Genomic DNA, 18139 nt, shown 5'->3' with positions numbered 1-18139 from the left:
TACAGATTGTCAAAATAGGTCAGGGTTAAACATTGTGGTCTTCTGAGAACACGACTTGTTTGCTTAGAATTTGGTTCAATGAAATTAGTTTACAAAAACTAAATTCATTCTTTTTGTTCTAGAAACTCAATATCATAGGAAACCAGAGAGATCCTTTTTTAAGTCCCAAAGATGCTACAAGGAAACAATGTGAAAATTAGTTGTTTTTTCTGCCTAAGCATATAGAGTTCTCAGATATCTGTAGCCTCCTTAAAGTATGGCTTCTAAACTGCAATAGAGAGAGGACGGCAGGGAAGCTGTCTTCCTTTCCCACCTTTCAAGACACAGGAAAGCCCAACACGTAACATGGCGCACTCACCACATCCAGCCTCTGCACAGCTCCCAGCCAGCAATGGAGAAGCTTCAAATATGCACCACCATGGCTCAACAGACATTAGGGAGAGCCACCCCACCCAGCAAAATAATCCTACACAGGTATACACTCTCATACGGCAGGCAGTGTCCGAAGCATTTTACACATATTAACTCAACGCTGACAAGAACCCTCTTAGGTAGATACTATTATCATGTCTACATGGAGATGACAAAGCACAGAAAAATTAACTTGCCCAAGGTCAAGCAGCAAGTATGCAGCAGAGCCAGGTGTCAAACCGAGCAGTCTGGCCCCAGAATCCATGCTTTTAACTTCCACAGGGCTCATTTATTTATTACCAATAAATGGCAGTATTATTTAATATGTAAAAAGTAACTTCTAAATCTTTTAGTCCTGAGTTTTTAACCAAGAATACATATTTCTCTGAAAATTTTTCTTTAGTTATTGAAAGAATTTTTACAAAAGGAAGCCAACAGAAGGGATCCAATTGCACTGTGAAATCCCAAATCTCCATCCCTTTTTCTTGGTCTTTGTTTACAAAGATGCTGCTTATTTAGCGTGTTCTGCCCTTCATTTTCTCTCTTGTCCGTTTTCCGGGTCTCTTCTGCAGAAAAGGAAGCACCACATGTATTCACACAGCAGTTGGCCTTCTGCCCCAGGGTCAGGATACAGGGAAAGTAAGGGAACGGGGAGGGGCGGGGTGGGAGAGGAAGCTGCTCTGGCCCCTCACCTGCGCCCCCGGCTCACTTACATTTGATCCTTTCTTTCCAGGCCTCTTGAGGCCCTTGCCATGAGCTGTCTTGGCCCGGAAGCTGGATACATCATCATAGCTCTCACGAGTGTTCCACTTGGAGCCTTTCTTCTTCCCACCATAACCAAACTTCTGGTTTTTATAGCGTCGCTTGGCACTGGGCCTGGAAAAAAGCGGTCTTACATGTTACCCTCAGCACTGCAAATCCTGATGAATGTAATGACCCAACAATACCCTCAGTTTCCTATCTGTACAGGTACTACTGTACCTAGAATCTCATCCTTGCCCCTACATTTCTACTCTACAAACTCCCCAGGCAAGCTCATCTATTTACAGTCTTAACCACCAAAGCAGGAAAACAAAGCAAGAATCAGGAAAAGACCCAGATATATCATGTGGCTTACCACTTATCTTCAGAAACCTTTCTATTTAAACTAAATCTTGCTAAATCATCCTCAGTTGTTTCAATTCCTCTCAAGGATATTAAATGCAGTTAACATTCAGGTGTAATACATTTTAAAACTGGTCATCCCACAGGAATCTCAATTCACCATATCCAAAGTCACAGGTCACCTCCGTTCTAGACTGGTTTCAGCTCCTGTATCTATGTCCTAACTTGAGGCTGGTGGTCCTACCATCTACTCAGGCACCCACACTATGAACCTGGAGTGGGCCTTGATTCTTCCTTCTTTCGTTCTCTACACCCAGCTCAGTTACTGAGACCTGCTAATTTAACCTCTTGAATATTTCTTCAACCCATTTTCTCTTCTCTACCCCCGTTAACACTTCTAGGTCATTATCCTTGTTCTCTGGACTTCTGTAACAGTCCCCGCCTCCCTCACTTACACAAGCAACGCTGAAATATTTAAAACATGAACATGACCTGCTCGCTATTTTGAATAAAGCCCATCAGCGGCTCCCCACTGACTGCTGGATACAGCCCAGGCTCCTCACAAGGCCAACAAACACTGCCCAGTACTAGACCCAGGACCCCCCAGCTACACTGCGCCACTCCTTGCCCACACTGTATCCCTGTGATACCAAATGCTGGCTGCTCTCATATCTATGCTTTTGCTCATTAGTGTTCTTCTTTCTTCCCGAAACCCCGTGTCTCTCCCGTTCTCCTGGTTAATTCCTTCCTACTCATGCTTCAGACTAAGCTCAGGTGGACCCTCCTCCAGGAAGTCATCACCTGACCCTGACCTCTGGACCATGTCACATATTTCTAAAATGTGCTTCCAGACTACTCTATCTAACGCCTCTATCACAGCGTGTACTACATTATACAGAAATGACCATTTCCCCCAGGACGGGTGTCCAGAAATGCATAAAGGTAAACGAAGAGAACCAATAATAATATCCCACATTATCCCCTTCAATCTTCCTAATATTAAGAGGCGCTTACAATTTTCTCATTTTCATAGATAAGGAAATTAACATTTAGAAAGGTGAAGTAACCTGCTCAAAGCTACCCTCCAGATGAGTGGCGGAGTCCAGATGGGAACCTTAGGTCTGCACACTTAACCATCACACATGAGGAATCAACTTCTACCGAGCGTTCGCTCAAAATGTGCCAAATCCTGAAATCGCCTCATTTTAAACTTCAAAGACTGATGTGGCTGAACGGGCCCATCACACGGCCGGTAGCTGTGGCCACACTCTCTGCACTGAGGTCACACCGTGAACTGTGGCCCTGCGTGCACCACCACCAAAACAGAACCCGGCACCCATACCCCTTCTTCATCTGCTGGCCTTTGGCTCCTCCTTTCGTGCTCCGTGCGACAGGCTTCTGATCTCCCTCAAGGAAGTCCAGTTTATCAGAGAAGCCTGGGAGTGAAGAAGTACTTTGATCAGCGCCATTGTATTTTAGGAAAAGATTAAGCTTCAAAAGAAGGATGTTACTTATGGAACTGGTATTAAGAGGCCCATCTTGCTCCCCACACCATTCCCAAACTTTAGGTCCAATAGTTCCAAATCAATCAAGCCTCTAGAGCACTATGTGTTTGTTAGAATTAGCAGGTACCCCTGCTCCCCTGCAGCCTTAGGAGAGAATATACTCACCTTTCTGATATTTCTTAATGGCACTCATCATGTGTGCTTTCTCCCGCTGCCGCTTCTGAAGAACTTCTGTTTGCACCTGGACGTGGACACAGGACTGTTAAACCCACTCCAAGCCGGCACTGCAAGTGTCTACACTCTCTCAGTAACCACGCTGTGACATTACCACCACCGCTGAACACTGACCATGTGCCACAACTACACTAAGGCTCTAAGGATAGTCTCCATTTCTCGTCTCAACCACCCAGGGAAGTAGAAATTCTTATGACCCCGAAATTGAAGCACAGAGAGGTTACACAACTTGACTGAGTCACACACGAGAAAGTGCGGAGCTGAGATTCACACCCAGGCAGTCTGCACCCTTACCCCATGACACAACGTGCCTACAACACTGCACAAATCATATTTATGTCTACATCCAATTCTCCCACTAATTATATTTGGGCAGATTAAATATCTAACCTACTGTTGCTAGGCATGAAAGTACCAACAGAGAAAACAATCTCCCCGAAAAACAAAGAAAAAAAGCTTTAAGGGCAAAAAGAGATGATTAAACTCTAAGGCAGCACTCCTCCATCTCAACACTACGACAGCTTGGGCAGGATCACTCTGTGTGTGGGAGCACGGCCTGTCCTGGGCACCATAGGGTGTTCAGCAGCCTCCCTGCCCTCTACCCACTAGCTGCCACCAGGACGCGACGACCAAAAATGTCTCCAGCATTGCCAAATGTTCCCTGGCAAACTGTCCCCCACTGAGAAACACAGCCCTGAGGGTTCCTCATATTAGAAACAAGGGGCTAATGGGCCCGACTAAGTTATTCTTTCCTTTGATAATTTAGGTTATGTTAAACCAATTGCCCAAGTCTTTGAGTTGATCTCAACCACCAACCACATCCATCCAATAGATCCACAGCTGCCCTTGTGCAGAGCCCAGGATGCTGATCTGCTCATACCCTGCTGAGGATCCGCCAGTGAAATAACTGCAACTCTGCACCCAGATCACAAGTGTTTATGTCCAAAATGTTAACAAAGTCTTAACACCCATGCTGACCCTCTTCACGGTCATTTCTTCCCACAACCCTAAGTTTAGTTCCTGTCATCTTCCTTTTTAGGTAACCATGAAATAAATAAGGAAATCAAGAAAAGTTTCATGGTATGCTTTCTGGTTTTACATTAGAACTCGGTCACAGTTCAAACATACTGGTGCCGTTTTTTCTGATTGGATAACAATCAATAATATGATTGATTCCTTCAAGGACTTTACAATCATCTAGGCCAGTGATTCTCAAACCAGGATGTGTATTGGAAACATCTGAGAAGCTTTAGGGGGAAGGGATGAAAACACACAGATTCCCAGAGTTCCCGAAGCCTAGAAATCTGTTTTGAAGTTTCCCCAGTTGACTGTGCTGTGAGGTCACGTTTGGAAACCATTGATCTGGACCCAATTCTCTGCTGTACAGGTGTGCAAACTGCAGCCCAGAGAGGCGCATGACTTGCCGGTAGTGACCACACTACCTCTGGCTACACACAGGTGTCCAGGAAGGACTGTGCTCGTGGACACTAGCACCCACGCCACTGTGAAACAGTAAACACACGATGGAACACACACGGGGCACGGAACCAACTCAGACCAAGCAATCTACTGACAAACACACTTGACACCATCCCATCCCTGCTCATTTTCCTTCCCACCTTCTTTCCGTATTTCCTAAGTGCTCGAAGCTGCTTAGCCTTTTCCGACTTCTCCATGGCGGCCTGTTTAGCCTGCAGCTTCTGTCGAATCTAAAACACAAAATATTATCAGCTTATGTTATTTGAAAATGGGATGACTGCTGCTTAGGGTGCACTGCAGCAGGGAGCAATTATTCCCAGCTCTGCAAACTACGGGGCTCCAAGGAACCTTGTGAATCATCTACTTCAAGCCCTGTGTTTTACACACAAGGACAATAAGGCCCAAAGGCTGACCACTTTGTCCAAGACACCAAAAGTCTCAGCCTTGGAGCCAGAACATCAAAGCGACCTCCCTCCTCCCAGTGTGTTGTTTGATCCATTACGCAAAATGGCGTTGTACCAGGAGAGAAGACTAACTTCTCTCCATCCCTACTGTCGGCAGACTGTGGTTAAACCAGTCTGCAGCTTCAGCCCCCTTCTCCAATACACCACATACACAATAAAAGCTCAGACAGATATCAGGTACCTAGCAGCTTGCATTAAACATACACATTTCAGTTAAAGGATGAACAGTTGTCAGTTTGAATGTGCAGAGATGGGTCTGGGCTCGTCTCTAGATTAGCTTCCCTGAGTACCACTGAGACAAGAAAATCCAGCTTGAGACCCAAGGGAACTACTTAGGTATATCTTGGATTAGATGTTGGTAATTCTCTGCCTCCCAAAGTTGAATGAGGACCAAGTTCTACCTAACTCTAAATTATATCAAATCTGAGCCATATATTAATCCTTCGCTTTACAGAAGAGGAAAACCAAGGCCCAGAGAAAGGTAACTGTCTACAAGTTATAGTGCTGCCCCCAGGCATTGGCAGAAAAGAACTATTGTCTTTTCCACACATCATGCCATGACCAAGCCAGTTAGGAAATGCATAAATGCCATCTTTACTTCAGGGACCAAACTTCTTACAGTACTTTCCTCCCCTTAACTGTTTAAATTAGGAAAAGGTCATCCCTACATTTATCCAACTGGTGGTGATTGGCATGAATCTGATGTAGATAACTGAGATAATAATTGTCCACTGACAACCCATTCCCTATCAGTGGGCTTATGCCTATGTTTGTTTAAATGTTAAAGGAGACAAGCCAGCTGAATACACTTAAGTACAACGCCTCAGCTATCCAGAGAAAACCATTTCTGTTTCTCACCTTCTGCATCTGCTGATCAGACTTGGCCATCTCTGCAAAATAATCCGTGGGCCGCTTGGTAGGGACTTTGAGCTGACGCAGGCGGGGCAATACTGCAAGCACTGCTGCCTGGGCCTGAGAGTAGCTGAGGATGTAGGACAAAAGTGTAAAATAAGCTAAGGGAGAGAGGCCTTACATCCTTTTCACTGCCTCTCATGAGGCATCCAAGGTCAGAAGGACTCTCAACATCTGACCTCCACCAGCAAGAACACACACACAAACAAAAACAGTAATAAAACCTCATTAACTTAATGGGAGAAATTGAGATGTACACTCTTTTTAAAAGGAGTGGGGAGTATTGCTAAAAATAAATTAGTAGTTTAAGAGAATGACCACTTTAGAAGTGCCCATTAACTTACAAACAAATGCCAATTACACATTCTTATTTGGTCACTAAGAAAAGCCCATATAAGGACCTTCCATAAGCAAATTTTTGTTCTAATAATTAACTGCACACACAGACAAACTTTAAAACTGAGTATTTGAAAATAAACTGGACTTTACATTGTGATTGCTGGACAAAGGGGCTCTTCTCTCAACCAGGGAGAATCTCCTAGCTCTTCAGTCCAAAGAAGCCTTCCTCCCTACACCCCGGCTTACGACACCTCTGAGTACAGGCCCGCGGCTTCCCCCTCTCCAGCACAGGAACCCACAACCTCTGCCACATCTGAAAACACACATACAAGTTCATCTCACGCTGAAAGTCATCTTCTGGATCAACAGCTTTCTGATCCTTGTTCTGAGACGTTGCCTGAGGTCCACGGATTCCCGGTACCGGACCCAGGGTCACATCAAGCCTTTCAACCCATTCCAGATCCCGCTTGAATTCAGCCAAACACTGCTTCAGGCCATTCTAGGAAATTCAGACACTAAGCTCACAAGACAGTAATAGGCCAGTGGACGAAGAACTAACCCCCAAGACCCCGACAGGTAGTTGACCCTCTTGGCAATACGCAGGTTGTGTCTTTCCCGGGACTAGAACGCAGCCTCCCGAGCACAACGGTGCCTCGCGCGCATCCCAAGTCCAGCACCCTCCAACCGGGCGCCCGAGCTCACCACGTCGTTCACGGCCTTCTTCGGCCCCTCTAGCACCACGTTGAGGCCTGGCTTCAGAAGCCCTCGGGAAAACGCCTCCTGCAACTACAGGGCACGGTCGGCGGTCAGTACCGGGGAGTGAGGACCTGTCTCCCGCGCGCAGCCCCACGAGCTCGGATGACACCTACCTCTTTGTCTGTGACAAGGGAGTCGTCAGAATCCGAGTCCGAACCTGAGAGCGGGGGAGTGTCCATCTCGCAGCACGCACGTCCACACCCGCCGGAGGAAGCGAAGGAGCCCGAGGCCCCCGCGCCTGGAAAAGGGCTCCCCTCGTCGCCGCCGCCGCCCGCTTTCAGCCCCCTGCCCTCCCGCCCGCGGCTCCACGTGGACTCGAACCGCACCAGCTCCCGACAGACCCCAGACGCAGCTAAACTTTCTGATCGGAGTTCCGCTTCCGGTTGCTGACACACTTCCGGTTTCCCGTTGCTATAGGAACCGCTCCGGCGTCTGTGAGTGCCGCGTTGCTTGGGATTCGTAGGTGTAGTACCCTGTATACACGCGTGCTCTGGTGATCCAGAGAGCAGAAGCGACAGGTGGGAAGGGTCCCTCGGGGTCATCCGGAGGAGCAGGAAGCCACGAAGGCCAAAGGAAAGAGGAGACGCAGGAGCGGGGTCGGGGGCCCGAGAGAAGGCTGCTGCGGGGAGGGGGCGGAGGAGTCGTCCAGGGGAGGATCTAGGGGCGTGTCGCGGGGGCGGGGACGGTAGTGTGGGCGGGGTGACGCGCTTCTCCACGCTCACCAGCTGCGCTGCATCTTTAGCGAAACTCCTTACTGGGACCATGTCCACTGTGGTAGCTCAGTCGCTGCATGTTTTTGGTCTTCGATCCCACGTGTCCAACAATGTGTTCTTCTTCGATGAACAGATCATTATATTTCCTTCAGGAAATCACTGTGTGAAGTACAATGTGGATCAGAAGTGGCAAAAATTCATTCCAGGTAAATCTCTTTCCAATCTGACACATACATAACCGTGTATGCCAAATATAACCCCATAATACCGACACGACGATTGCAAGGAAACTTTTTTGGCCAACTTGAATATATATATAGTTTTATAAATGTAGAAGAAATACATGTCTTGCCTTATTTAATGTATAGATTAATGAATCACACATACATAGTTAAAATCACATGTAAAATCATGTTAATTTAAAAGTACTTTTTTTCACTGTGATTTAATGAAAAAAATTCTTTTAAAGAGTTTCATGCATCTTCAATATCATTGTCTTTGTCATCACCAGGGCCACTTTTTGAGTTTTCTAACAGTTTTCCAGAGTACACCACTTTCATGACAACACCTTTTGAACCCATGTATGGTGAAGACACTGGAGATTTCAGCCCAAGTCACACATAACCGTTTGTATACTGTAACATTTGGTTTTGTTCGCATTGGTGCTGCTAATAATATACATGATTTCCACAGCTTAACCACCTACTCTCTTTTTCCACTCTTTTTTGCACTCAACATGTTTTATTGTGACTTGCATATAAAAGACTGTACACTACATATATGTAATATTTAAAGAACTATAATAAAATGAAGATCTGTGAACCCACCAACAGGAGAGCAAATAGAACATTACCAGTTCCAGTGTTTCTCCCTGACTTCATTATTCTCACACATGCAGACTCTCCATTCTGGACTTTGTAATTATTCCCTTATTTCTCTACGTAATTTTACCACATCTCTATCTGTGTGGCCTTATGTAAGATATCCTTTTTGTTTGTGCTCTTCACCAGCTTTATATAAATGTAACCATAGTGTATGTATTCTGTGACTTGCTTCTTTTTTTCAACGACATACTTTTGAGATTCATGCATCTTGATACATATTAACTGCATTCATTTTATTACTCATAGCACTCTAATTCTCAAGTATATTTATCCATTCTAGTGTTGATGGACATTTGGGAATGAACTTTTTTTTGCTATTTCAAAGTGATGCCACTATAAACATTCCTGCACATGTGTACCCATCCACTTGTGCAGAGATTCTCCAGGGCACACACCAGGGCTAAAATTACTGGGTAATGTGGCAGTACCAATTCACACTGCCATTCCTCCACAACCTCACCCCCCTTTGCTATCTTTCTAGTTTCTACTTCCTAATTTTTGCTCCTCTGATGCTTGAGAAAGGGTATCTTATTGTGGTTTTAATGTGCATTTATCTAGTACTAATGAGGATGAAAAAGTTTTCACACGGTTAAGGGGCTACTCATTCTGTGAAATGTCTTAAGTCTTTTATCCATAGTCTGTGTTTTTTGAGGGTAATTTTCTTACTGATTTATGGGCACACTTTATATTTTCTGTATGTTAACTCTTTGTCAGATATATATATATAACAAATAATTTCTCCCAGTTTGGAGCTTGTGTTTTCTTCCTCCTTATGGTATCCTGATGGACAGAAATTCTTAGTTTTAATGAAGTCAAATGTGTCAACCTTTTCCTTTTTGTGTCTTGTTAAGGAATCATCCCTTACCCCAAGCTTATTCTCCTGTATTATCTCTTCGGTGCTCTACACATTTGCCTCTCACCTTCTAGGCTCTGGGTTAGGAGGGTGCTGAGTGTGTTAGGGGAATAGCAAGGAAGCCAGTGTGGCTGGAGTGGAGTAAATGGAGGAGGAGTGAGAGGTGAGGCAGAGTAATGGGAGCAACGTCACATGGGCCTTGAGGTCGAGGGCTCCTACTCTGAGTGAAGTGAGAAGCCAGCGGGAGGGGGATTCTGAGCAGAGTGACATGATCTGACTTATGTTTCAACAGGTTCCTTCTGGCTACTGTACAGAGAATAGATTTAAGGAGGGGCAAGGGAGGAAGCAGGAGACCAGCTGAGAGACTATTGCCATTAATATAATCCAGGTGAGAGAACATGGTGGCTCGCAGCAGGTGGCAGGCAATAGGGTGGTGAAAAGAGATCAAAGCCTGGCTGTGTTTTGAAGGTGAAGGTGACAGGTTTCCTCATAGACCTGATGTAGGTGGAAGAGAAAAGGAAAAAGCAAGGGTTTTGGCCTGAGCAACCAGAAGGATGGAGTTGCTGCTAACTGAAGCAGGAAAGACTTCAGAATGAGCAGGCTTTGTGGAGCGTATCAGGAGGTTAGTTTTTGACATGGGAAGACTGAGATGCCTGCTAAATATGCAAATGGGATCCTAAGCAAGCCCTTTGATGTCAGGTCTGGGTTCAAGAGAGAGAGAGGTCCAGGCTGGTGATAGAAATTTGAGGGTCATCAGCATGGAGGTGAAATATTAGGTCCTTAGATTGGATTTGATCCCCCAGGGAGTGAATATGTTTATGAAAGAGAAGGTGAAAGATTGGGCTCTGGGGCCCTCCTACATATAGTGCCAGGGAAATGAGGAACAACCTGCAAAAGAGTCTTTGGAGGAGTAGCCAGAAAGATAAGAGGAAATCCATGCAAGAGGTGAACATATTTCAAGGAGGAATCAGTGACTGACTGGGTTAAAACAATGCGAAAGCATTTACATACTCTGCAGTCAGTCAGCGTATATTGGTGGCAGGCGCTGGTGATTTAAAGAATTAATAAGCAAGAAAGCCAGACCAGGAGCTCTCACTATTGTAGTGGGGACAGGTATGTATTCAAATGAGCGGGACTATGTAAATGAGCAGCACACCTGCTAGGCCAGGTACAGCCCTGGTACAAAAGCGCAGAGGAGGGAGTGAACTGTTGCCCTTTCCGTCCTCCAGGCAATCTCATCTACGTGCACACTTTCAACTCCCCACCGTGACTTTTAAAAAAATTTTTTCTAAAGGCCAAAAGTAAATATTTCTTTTATTGTTTTATACAGTGTTTGTTTGTATACCAACTTTTTGTTAACTGTTCCTTCTTGTTTCTCCATCTTCCTTTCTTTTTTTCTTTTTTTAAATTTTTACTGGGGTATAATTGATTTACAATGTTGTGTTAGTTTCAGGTGTACAGCAAAGTGAATCTGTTATACAAATACATATATCCACTCTTGTTTAGATTCTTTTCCCATATAGGCCATTACAGAGTACTGAGTGGAGTTCCCTGTGCTATACAGTAGGTCCTTATTAGTTACCTATTTTATATATAGTGGTATGTACGTATCAATCCCAGTCTTCCAAATGATCCCTCCCCCTGCCTTACCCCTCAGTAACCATAAGTTTATTTTCTGTATCTGTAACTCTATTTCAGTTTTATAGATGAGTTCATTTGTAGCCTTTTTTTAGATTCCACATATAAGCGATATCATATGATATTTATCTTTCTCTGTCTGACTTATTTCATTCAGTATGAGAATCTCTAGGTCCATCCATGTTGCAGCAAATGGCATTATTTTGTTCCTTTTTTATGGATGAGTAATATTCCGTTGTATATATGCGCCACATCTTCTTTATCCATTCCTCTATCTATGGACATTTAGGTTACTTCCATGTCTTGGCTATTGTGATAGTGCTACAGTGAATATTGAGGTGCATATATCTTTTCCAGTTATGGTTTTCTCCAGATATATGCCCAGGGTGGGATTGCTGGATCATATGGTAACTCTATTTTCAGTTTTTTAAGGAACCTCCATACTGTTCTCCATACTGGCTGTACCAGTTTGCATTCCCACCAACAGTGTAGGAGGGTTCCCTTTTCTCCACACCCTCTCCAGCATTTATTGTTTGTAGATTTTTTTTAAACATCTTTATTGGGGTATAATTGCTTTACAATGTTGTGTTAGTTTCTGCTATATAACAAAGTGAATCAGCTATATGTATACATATATCCCCATATCTCCTGCCTCTTGCGTCTCCCTCCCACCCTCCCTAACCCACCCCTCTAGGTGGTCACAAAGCACCGAGCTGATCTCCCTGTGTTATGCGATTGCTTCCCACTAGCTATCTATTTTACATTTGGTAGTGTATATATGTCCATGCCACTCTCTCACTTCGTCCCAGCTTACCCTTCCACCTCCCTGTGTCCTCAAGTCCATTGTCTACGTCTGCATCTTTATTCTTGTCCTGCCCTTCTTCGGTTCTTCAGACCTTTTTTAGTTTTTTTAGATTCCATATATATGTGTTAGCATACGGTATTTGTTTTTCTCTTTCTGACATACTTCACTCTGTATGACAGACTCTGGGTCCATCCACCTCACTACAAATAACTCAGTTTCATTTCTTTTTATGGCTGAGTAATATTCCATTGTATATATGCACCACATCTTCTTTATCCATTCATCTGTCGATGGACACTTAGGTTGCTTCCATGTCCTGGCTACTGTAAATAAAGCTGCAATGAACATTGTGGTACTTGACTCTTTGAATTATGGTTTTCTCAGGGTATATGCCCAGTAGTGGGATTGCTGGGTCATATGGTAGTTCTATTTTTAGTTTTTTAAGGAACCTCCATACTGTTCTCCATAGTGGCTGTATCAATTTACATTCCCACCAACAGTGCAAGAGGGTTCCCTTTTCTCTACACCCTCTCCAGCATTTACTGTTTGCAGATTTTTTGATGATGGCCATTCTGACTGGTGTGAGGTGATAACTCATTGTAGTTTTGATTTGCATTTCTCTAATAATTAGTGATGTTGAGCAGCTTTTCATGTGCCTCTTGGCCATCTGTATGTCTTTGGAGAAATGTCTATTTAGATCTTCTGCCCATTTTTTGATTGGGTTGTTTGTTTTTTTGATATTGAGCTGCATGAGCTGTTTATATATTTTGGAGATTAATCCCTTGTTGGTTGTTTCATTTGCAAATATTTTCTCCCATTCTGAGGGTTTTCTTTTCTTTTTGTTTATGGTTTCCTTTGCTGTACAAAAGCTTTTAAGTTTAATTAGGTCCCATTTGTTTATTTTTGTTTCTATTTTTATTACTCTAGGAGGTGGATTGAAAAAGATTTTGTTGCAATTTATGTCAGAAGTGTTCTCCCTATGTTTTCCTCTAAAAGTTTTTTAGTATACGGCCTTACATTTAGGTCTTTAATCCATTTTGAGTTTATTTTTGTGTATAGTGTTAGGGTGTGTTCTAATTTCATTCTTTTACATGTAACTGTCCAGTTTTCCCAGCACCACTTATTGAAGAGCCTGTCTTTTCTCCATTGTATATTCTTGCCTCCTTTGTCATTGATTAGGTGACCATAAGTGCATGGGTTTATCTCTGGACTTTCTATCCTGTTCCATTGATCTATATTTCTGTTTTTGTGCCAGTACCATATTGTCTTGATTACTGTAGCTTTGTAGTATAGTCTGAAGTCAGGGAGCCTGATTCCTCCAGCTCCGTTTTTCTTTCTCAAGATTGCTTTGGCTATTTGTGGTCTTTTGTGTTTCCATACAAATTGTAAAAGTTTTTTGTTCTAATTCTGTGAAAAATGCCATTGGTAATTTGATAGAGATTGCATTGAATCTGTAGATTCCTTTGGGTAGTATAGTCATTTTCACAATACTGATTCTTCCAATCCAAGAACATAGTATGTCTCTCCATCTGTTTGTGTCATCTTTTATTTCTTTCATCAATATCTTATAGCCCCATGACTTTTATCTCAAATCTGTATTTCAGTCCAAACATCTCCCCCAGCTTTCATCATATCCAGCTGCCTGCTAGACCTCTTTACCTGAAAGTTCTCCAGTATGTACCTCACGCACAATATATCCAGAATGGAATTTTTCATTTCCTTTTTTCTCCCTCTTTCCTTAAGCACCTACTTTGCCAGCTATCCAAACACATGATAAGGATATGATTACAAAAATAAGCTAGTCCTAGTATAAATATCCCAGAACCCAGTAATACACACGTAAATGAATACAATGGATAAATGAATTAATACAACATAAAGGTGGCATTAGTAATTAGTGCTGGGATAACCAGTTAGGTATTGATATTTGGGAAAGGGGAATCATCATGAACCTGAGATGGATTAAAGACTTCAGTGCAAAAAAAAAAAAAAATGAAATCATAAAAAACTGGAAGCAAATAAGCATGATTAAATCAGAAATATTTGCATGGACTATTTTCAGTGTAAAACAGTGGACGTGACCTTCACCATGGCCCCTAGCTCCCTTAGCCTGTGTTCCATCCCAGTTGTTACCACCACTCCCATCATCAAACCAGAAACCTAAATGTTATTCATTGCTCCTCTCTCTCCATCAGCCCCTCACCCTGCCTTCTTTGAGTCCTCCTGGTTTTACCCCTTAGCATTTCTCTAACCTCCTGTTCCAATCACCCCTACTGCCTTCCTGTTGCTCATTGCTGCCATGTGTCCCGATTTTTGAAATAACCTGCTGAAGTTTCCTTCCCTCCAGGACTGTCTTCCGTACAGTTGCCAGAGGGATCTTTCTACAACACACATCGGACCTTCCTAAAATTTCCCAGGGCCTTCCCATTGGCCTCCCTGGTAAAGTCCAAACTCTCACGCAAGGCTGTCAGTGACCCAAACCCTGGGTTCTTCTCAGAGGTTCAGGTACTCCCTGCAGCCCTTCCAGAGAAGCCCGCAGGCTGGTCCAACTTGTTGCAGCTTGTGTGACGCAGCAGCATGGAGTCCATCGTGTCACTTTCTAGCACAGCTTCCCCTGCCTCTCTCACCCGCCCTGCCCGGGGCTTGTATCAGGCCAAATTACTGTGACGCACAGCCTGGGGCCCGTGATGCTTTTAGGGACCCAAGAAAATATTTTAATTTTAATTTATTTTAAAATCAGGAACAAATGAATATAATACTAGTGAATCCAGCATGGATTATATTCTTCTTTAAACCAATGAATCATAAAGTATGATTTTTACCATATTTTAATGGATGAAGGGGCCCATGAAAGCAGAAGTGCCTAGGGCCCATGAAAATTATAATGCAGACCTGATTACATTACCCAAATAAAGCATTTGCAGTTTAATCTTTACATCAGGCTCTGCTCTCTAGAGGCCCATGGCCTTCATTCTCACGCTTGTTACCTCATGGACAAGAAGAGTGCTCGACCACCAGATATCGCCTCTTTATTCTTGAAAAATGGATAGAATGCATCCCTCATGGTTTTGAAGGAAGCACGGGCTTTACCATAAAGCCCATTCAGCAGATCTCTGCATCTGTCTCTCAGCCAGAATGTCACATAGATCACTTAACTGCAAGGGAGGCTGAGGAATCCAGTGGTTAACATCCCAGCCTGGAAAGTGGAGGAAGAGTATTGAGTGCTGACTGCTCAGGGCATAAAGGCCTCTGATCTGACCCTACTGCATGCTCCAGACCCATCTTTGGTCACCCCTGGCTCACAGGGGATGCTCAGCCATCTCCCACCATGTGCAGTTCCCCCTCCGTCTATATCCTTTCTCACATCCACACCTTTGCCCTCCCTGACGTGCCCCACCCCCACCCCCGCCACACTTCATCTTCCTTCAGGAATCCTTCCCTGACTTCTCCTCCCACCACGGCCTCAGTGAGGTGCCCATCCTAGTTATTTTCATAATAGCCCAGACACAGTTGCCCCGAGGGACACAGGGATTGACAATTAACCTGTGTCTGCACTTTTCTCCTGTGCCTCGTCAGTGCCCACCACGGTGCCTGGTTCATGCTGAATCTTGGTGAATGCATGATCTCCCCTCACCAGCTACTCTCCTTTGTTTGCAGGCTCAGACAAGAGTCAGGGCATGTTGGCCTTGTCCATCAGTCCCAATCGGCGATACCTCGCTATCTCCGAGACTGTGCAAGAAAAACCCGTCATCACCATTTATGAGCTGTCAGCCGTCCCTTGCCGAAAGCGCAAAGTCCTTAATAATTTTGACTTCCCAGTTCAGAAGTTCATTTGCATGGCTTTTTCTCCAGACTCCAAATACCTCTTGACCCAGACGTCACCTCCAGAGTCAAACCTTGTCTACTGGCTGTGGGAAAAACAGAAAGTAATGGCCATCGTTAGAACTGATACTCAGAACAATGCTGTCTACCAGGTACCACCCAGCATGACAAGTATGGTGCAAATTATTAAAAAATAGTACAAGCTGTCCCTCATTGAATGCTTTCTTTGTGTCAGGAATAGTGCTAATTTCTTAAAATGCATTTTAAAATTTGCCTCACAACACCATATAAGGTATGCATAACTATTGTCTCTGTTTTAAAGATGAAGGAACTGAGGCTCCAAGAACTTAGCAGGGCCAGGACTCCCTGACTCCCTGGGCTGTGTTCTTCACTTTGGCCCAGAACTGCTTTCTGGTCCCAGGTCAAGCCCAGAGGCGGGTTGATCAAATTTGCTGTCTCTCCCTGGTCCTGGCCTCTTCCGGGCAGCATTGCAGGACAGTGGGAAGACTTCAGGAAGGTGGTGTGAAGTGGTAGGTCTTTAGGAAGCTGTCCATGAAATCGCACTTACGTGGGGAGCAGAAGTTTCTATCGTGGTTTGAGGGCAGAATGAAGAGGATGTGTCGGGGGGCTGGTCGGGGCCCAAGGAGGCTTTTTTTGGAGTAGTCAACCTGGTCTAGGATCTAGTGCTCAGTTTTCCAAGTCCAAGCACACAGTTCTGTTCACGTTCAGAGATATTGGCTAGTCAGCATCTCGGGCACAGACTCCGTTATTCTCACAAGAGTCTGGCTTGTGAACCAGCATGTCACAACCAGAACACACAGCATTTATCCAGTGTATTTCCTCCCTGGTAACAGAAGAGTCCTTGGGAGATGAAATTAGTAGTCAGAAGGTTGCTTGGTGATCACGGAATCAGAGCAAAGGCAGGTAGAGCCCGAAGATTATTTCACCCAGGTCACAGTAAGACATGATATGGCATCCTATTCAGAGCAGGGAGCACCTCCTCTCAAATAGATCCAGGAAACATTCATTGGATGCCCGCTCTGAACCCGGCACTGGGGATACAGAGATGAAAAAGCCACAGCCCCACCAGGTGCTCACCATCCAGTGGAGGTGACAGGTTGACTGCCCATGACTGCGCATTGGGATGAGGGTAGAGATAAAGGAAGTTTAGTTCCTGACATGTGGTTCCTTCGCCCTGAACAGGGCACATAAACCTGCCAAACCCTCATTTTATGCTTCCAGCTGAGCCTTCATTCCATTTTGTTGGCACAGAGTTTGCTGATTGTCAAGACCTGCTCATCTTGCTTTTTGGCCTTTGTCAGATGACTTTTGAAGGCTTCCTAGGTTAAAGACTCATGGGCTGTACAAATATAATGGATATAGATCTGTCCTCTTGTCAAGTATGGTCTTAAAATTATATGATTTAGTGATGTTTAAAGGATCCTATGAGCTACCTGGGATAACTCGTAATTAGTAAAATGGGAAATAATGCCATCAAGTTTAGTTTTATATATCTTTTTCTTTAATTCCTTCCCATTTTACAGGTGAGCTTCAATCCCCAGGATAACACTCAGATTTGTGTCACTGGAAATGGGATGTTTAAGCTTCTCCGTTTTGCTGAGGGAACCCTGAAGCAAACTAATTTTCAGAGGGGAGAACCCCAAAACTATCTCGCCCACACCTGGGTGTCTGATGACAAGATTATTGTTGGCACTGACACAGGCAGGCTCTTCCTCTTTGAGTCTGGAGATCAACGCTGGGAGACAAGTATCATGGTCAGGGAGCCCACCAGCGAGACGAAAAACCTGGGGGTGATCCAGGAATCCGAGAGGTAATGGCGCCCTCTGGTCAGGAGCTCTTGGAAAAATACACTCATTGTGGTAATAGCATTACACCGAAAACAGCATTCTTTAAAAATCACTCCTATCCCCTCTACCTTAAAAATCAATGCTTTTCATTTTCCCTCTGCCTTTCTAGTGTTCTTCCATATTCAAGCACAAATTTGAAAGTTATGACCGTAACCTAGATACAATTCTTTTTATTTTTATACCTAACCTCATTTTATAAATGTTTTAGTATGACTAGTCTTCAAAACCACAGATTTTCAAAAATATGTTTTCTAATGGCTGCCTGATTTACTGAATCAATTAAATAAATGTCCACCAAACCCTTGCAGTGTGCAAGGCATCTTGCCAGGTGCTGGGGACACAGGTCCATAGG

General features: G+C 44.1%; 2 protein-coding genes across 5 annotated transcripts in view; one reads left to right on the top strand and one right to left on the bottom strand.

The window, feature by feature from the left end:
- Positions 1-791: 791 nt before the first annotated feature.
- On the bottom strand, positions 792-7566 carry EBNA1BP2 (EBNA1 binding protein 2). Its single transcript, XM_082424437.1, has 9 exons — positions 7318-7566; positions 7151-7234; positions 6778-6947; positions 6056-6179; positions 4874-4963; positions 3186-3261; positions 2858-2951; positions 1125-1287; positions 792-977 (listed from the first exon to the last, which is right to left on the bottom strand). The coding sequence occupies exons 1-9, from the start codon at positions 7381-7383 to the stop codon at positions 927-929; spliced, it is 918 nt and encodes a 305-aa protein (XP_082280563.1). The 5' UTR covers positions 7384-7566; the 3' UTR covers positions 792-926.
- Positions 7567-7687: 121 nt separating this feature from the next.
- Positions 7688-18139, top strand: part of CFAP57 (cilia and flagella associated protein 57) — a 79534-nt gene continuing 69082 nt past the window's right edge. For 3 of the 4 annotated variants that reach the window (XM_082424396.1, XM_082424397.1, XM_082424398.1), the window contains exons 1-3: positions 7899-8123; positions 15755-16071; positions 17464-17750. In XM_082424396.1, coding sequence (XP_082280522.1) covers positions 7967-8123; positions 15755-16071; positions 17464-17750 — 761 coding nt within the window. In that variant the 5' untranslated portion in view covers positions 7899-7966. Of the gene's footprint in view, positions 7723-7898; positions 8124-15754; positions 16072-17463; positions 17751-18139 lie in introns of those variants that run through there. The other variant, XM_082424395.1, reaches the window with a different exon arrangement.

This window comes from Balaenoptera physalus (genome assembly GCF_965194825.1).
Source record: "Balaenoptera physalus genome assembly, chromosome: 1".
Taxonomy (NCBI): Eukaryota; Metazoa; Chordata; class Mammalia; order Artiodactyla; family Balaenopteridae; genus Balaenoptera; species Balaenoptera physalus.
This window is presented reverse-complemented; position numbering and strand designations above follow the sequence as displayed.

Coding starts and splice junctions, on each gene's coding strand:
- EBNA1BP2 (XM_082424437.1), bottom strand. CDS start 7,383: ATGGACACTCCCCCGCTCTCAGGTTCGGACTCGGATTCTGACGACTCC. Junction 4,964..6,055: donor CTGATCAGCAGATGCAGAAG/GTGAGAAACAGA, acceptor TTTGTGTTTTAG/ATTCGACAGAAGCTGCAGGC. Junction 1,288..2,857: donor GGCCAGCAGATGAAGAAGGG/GTATGGGTGCCG, acceptor GCTTTTTTCCAG/GCCCAGTGCCAAGCGACGCT.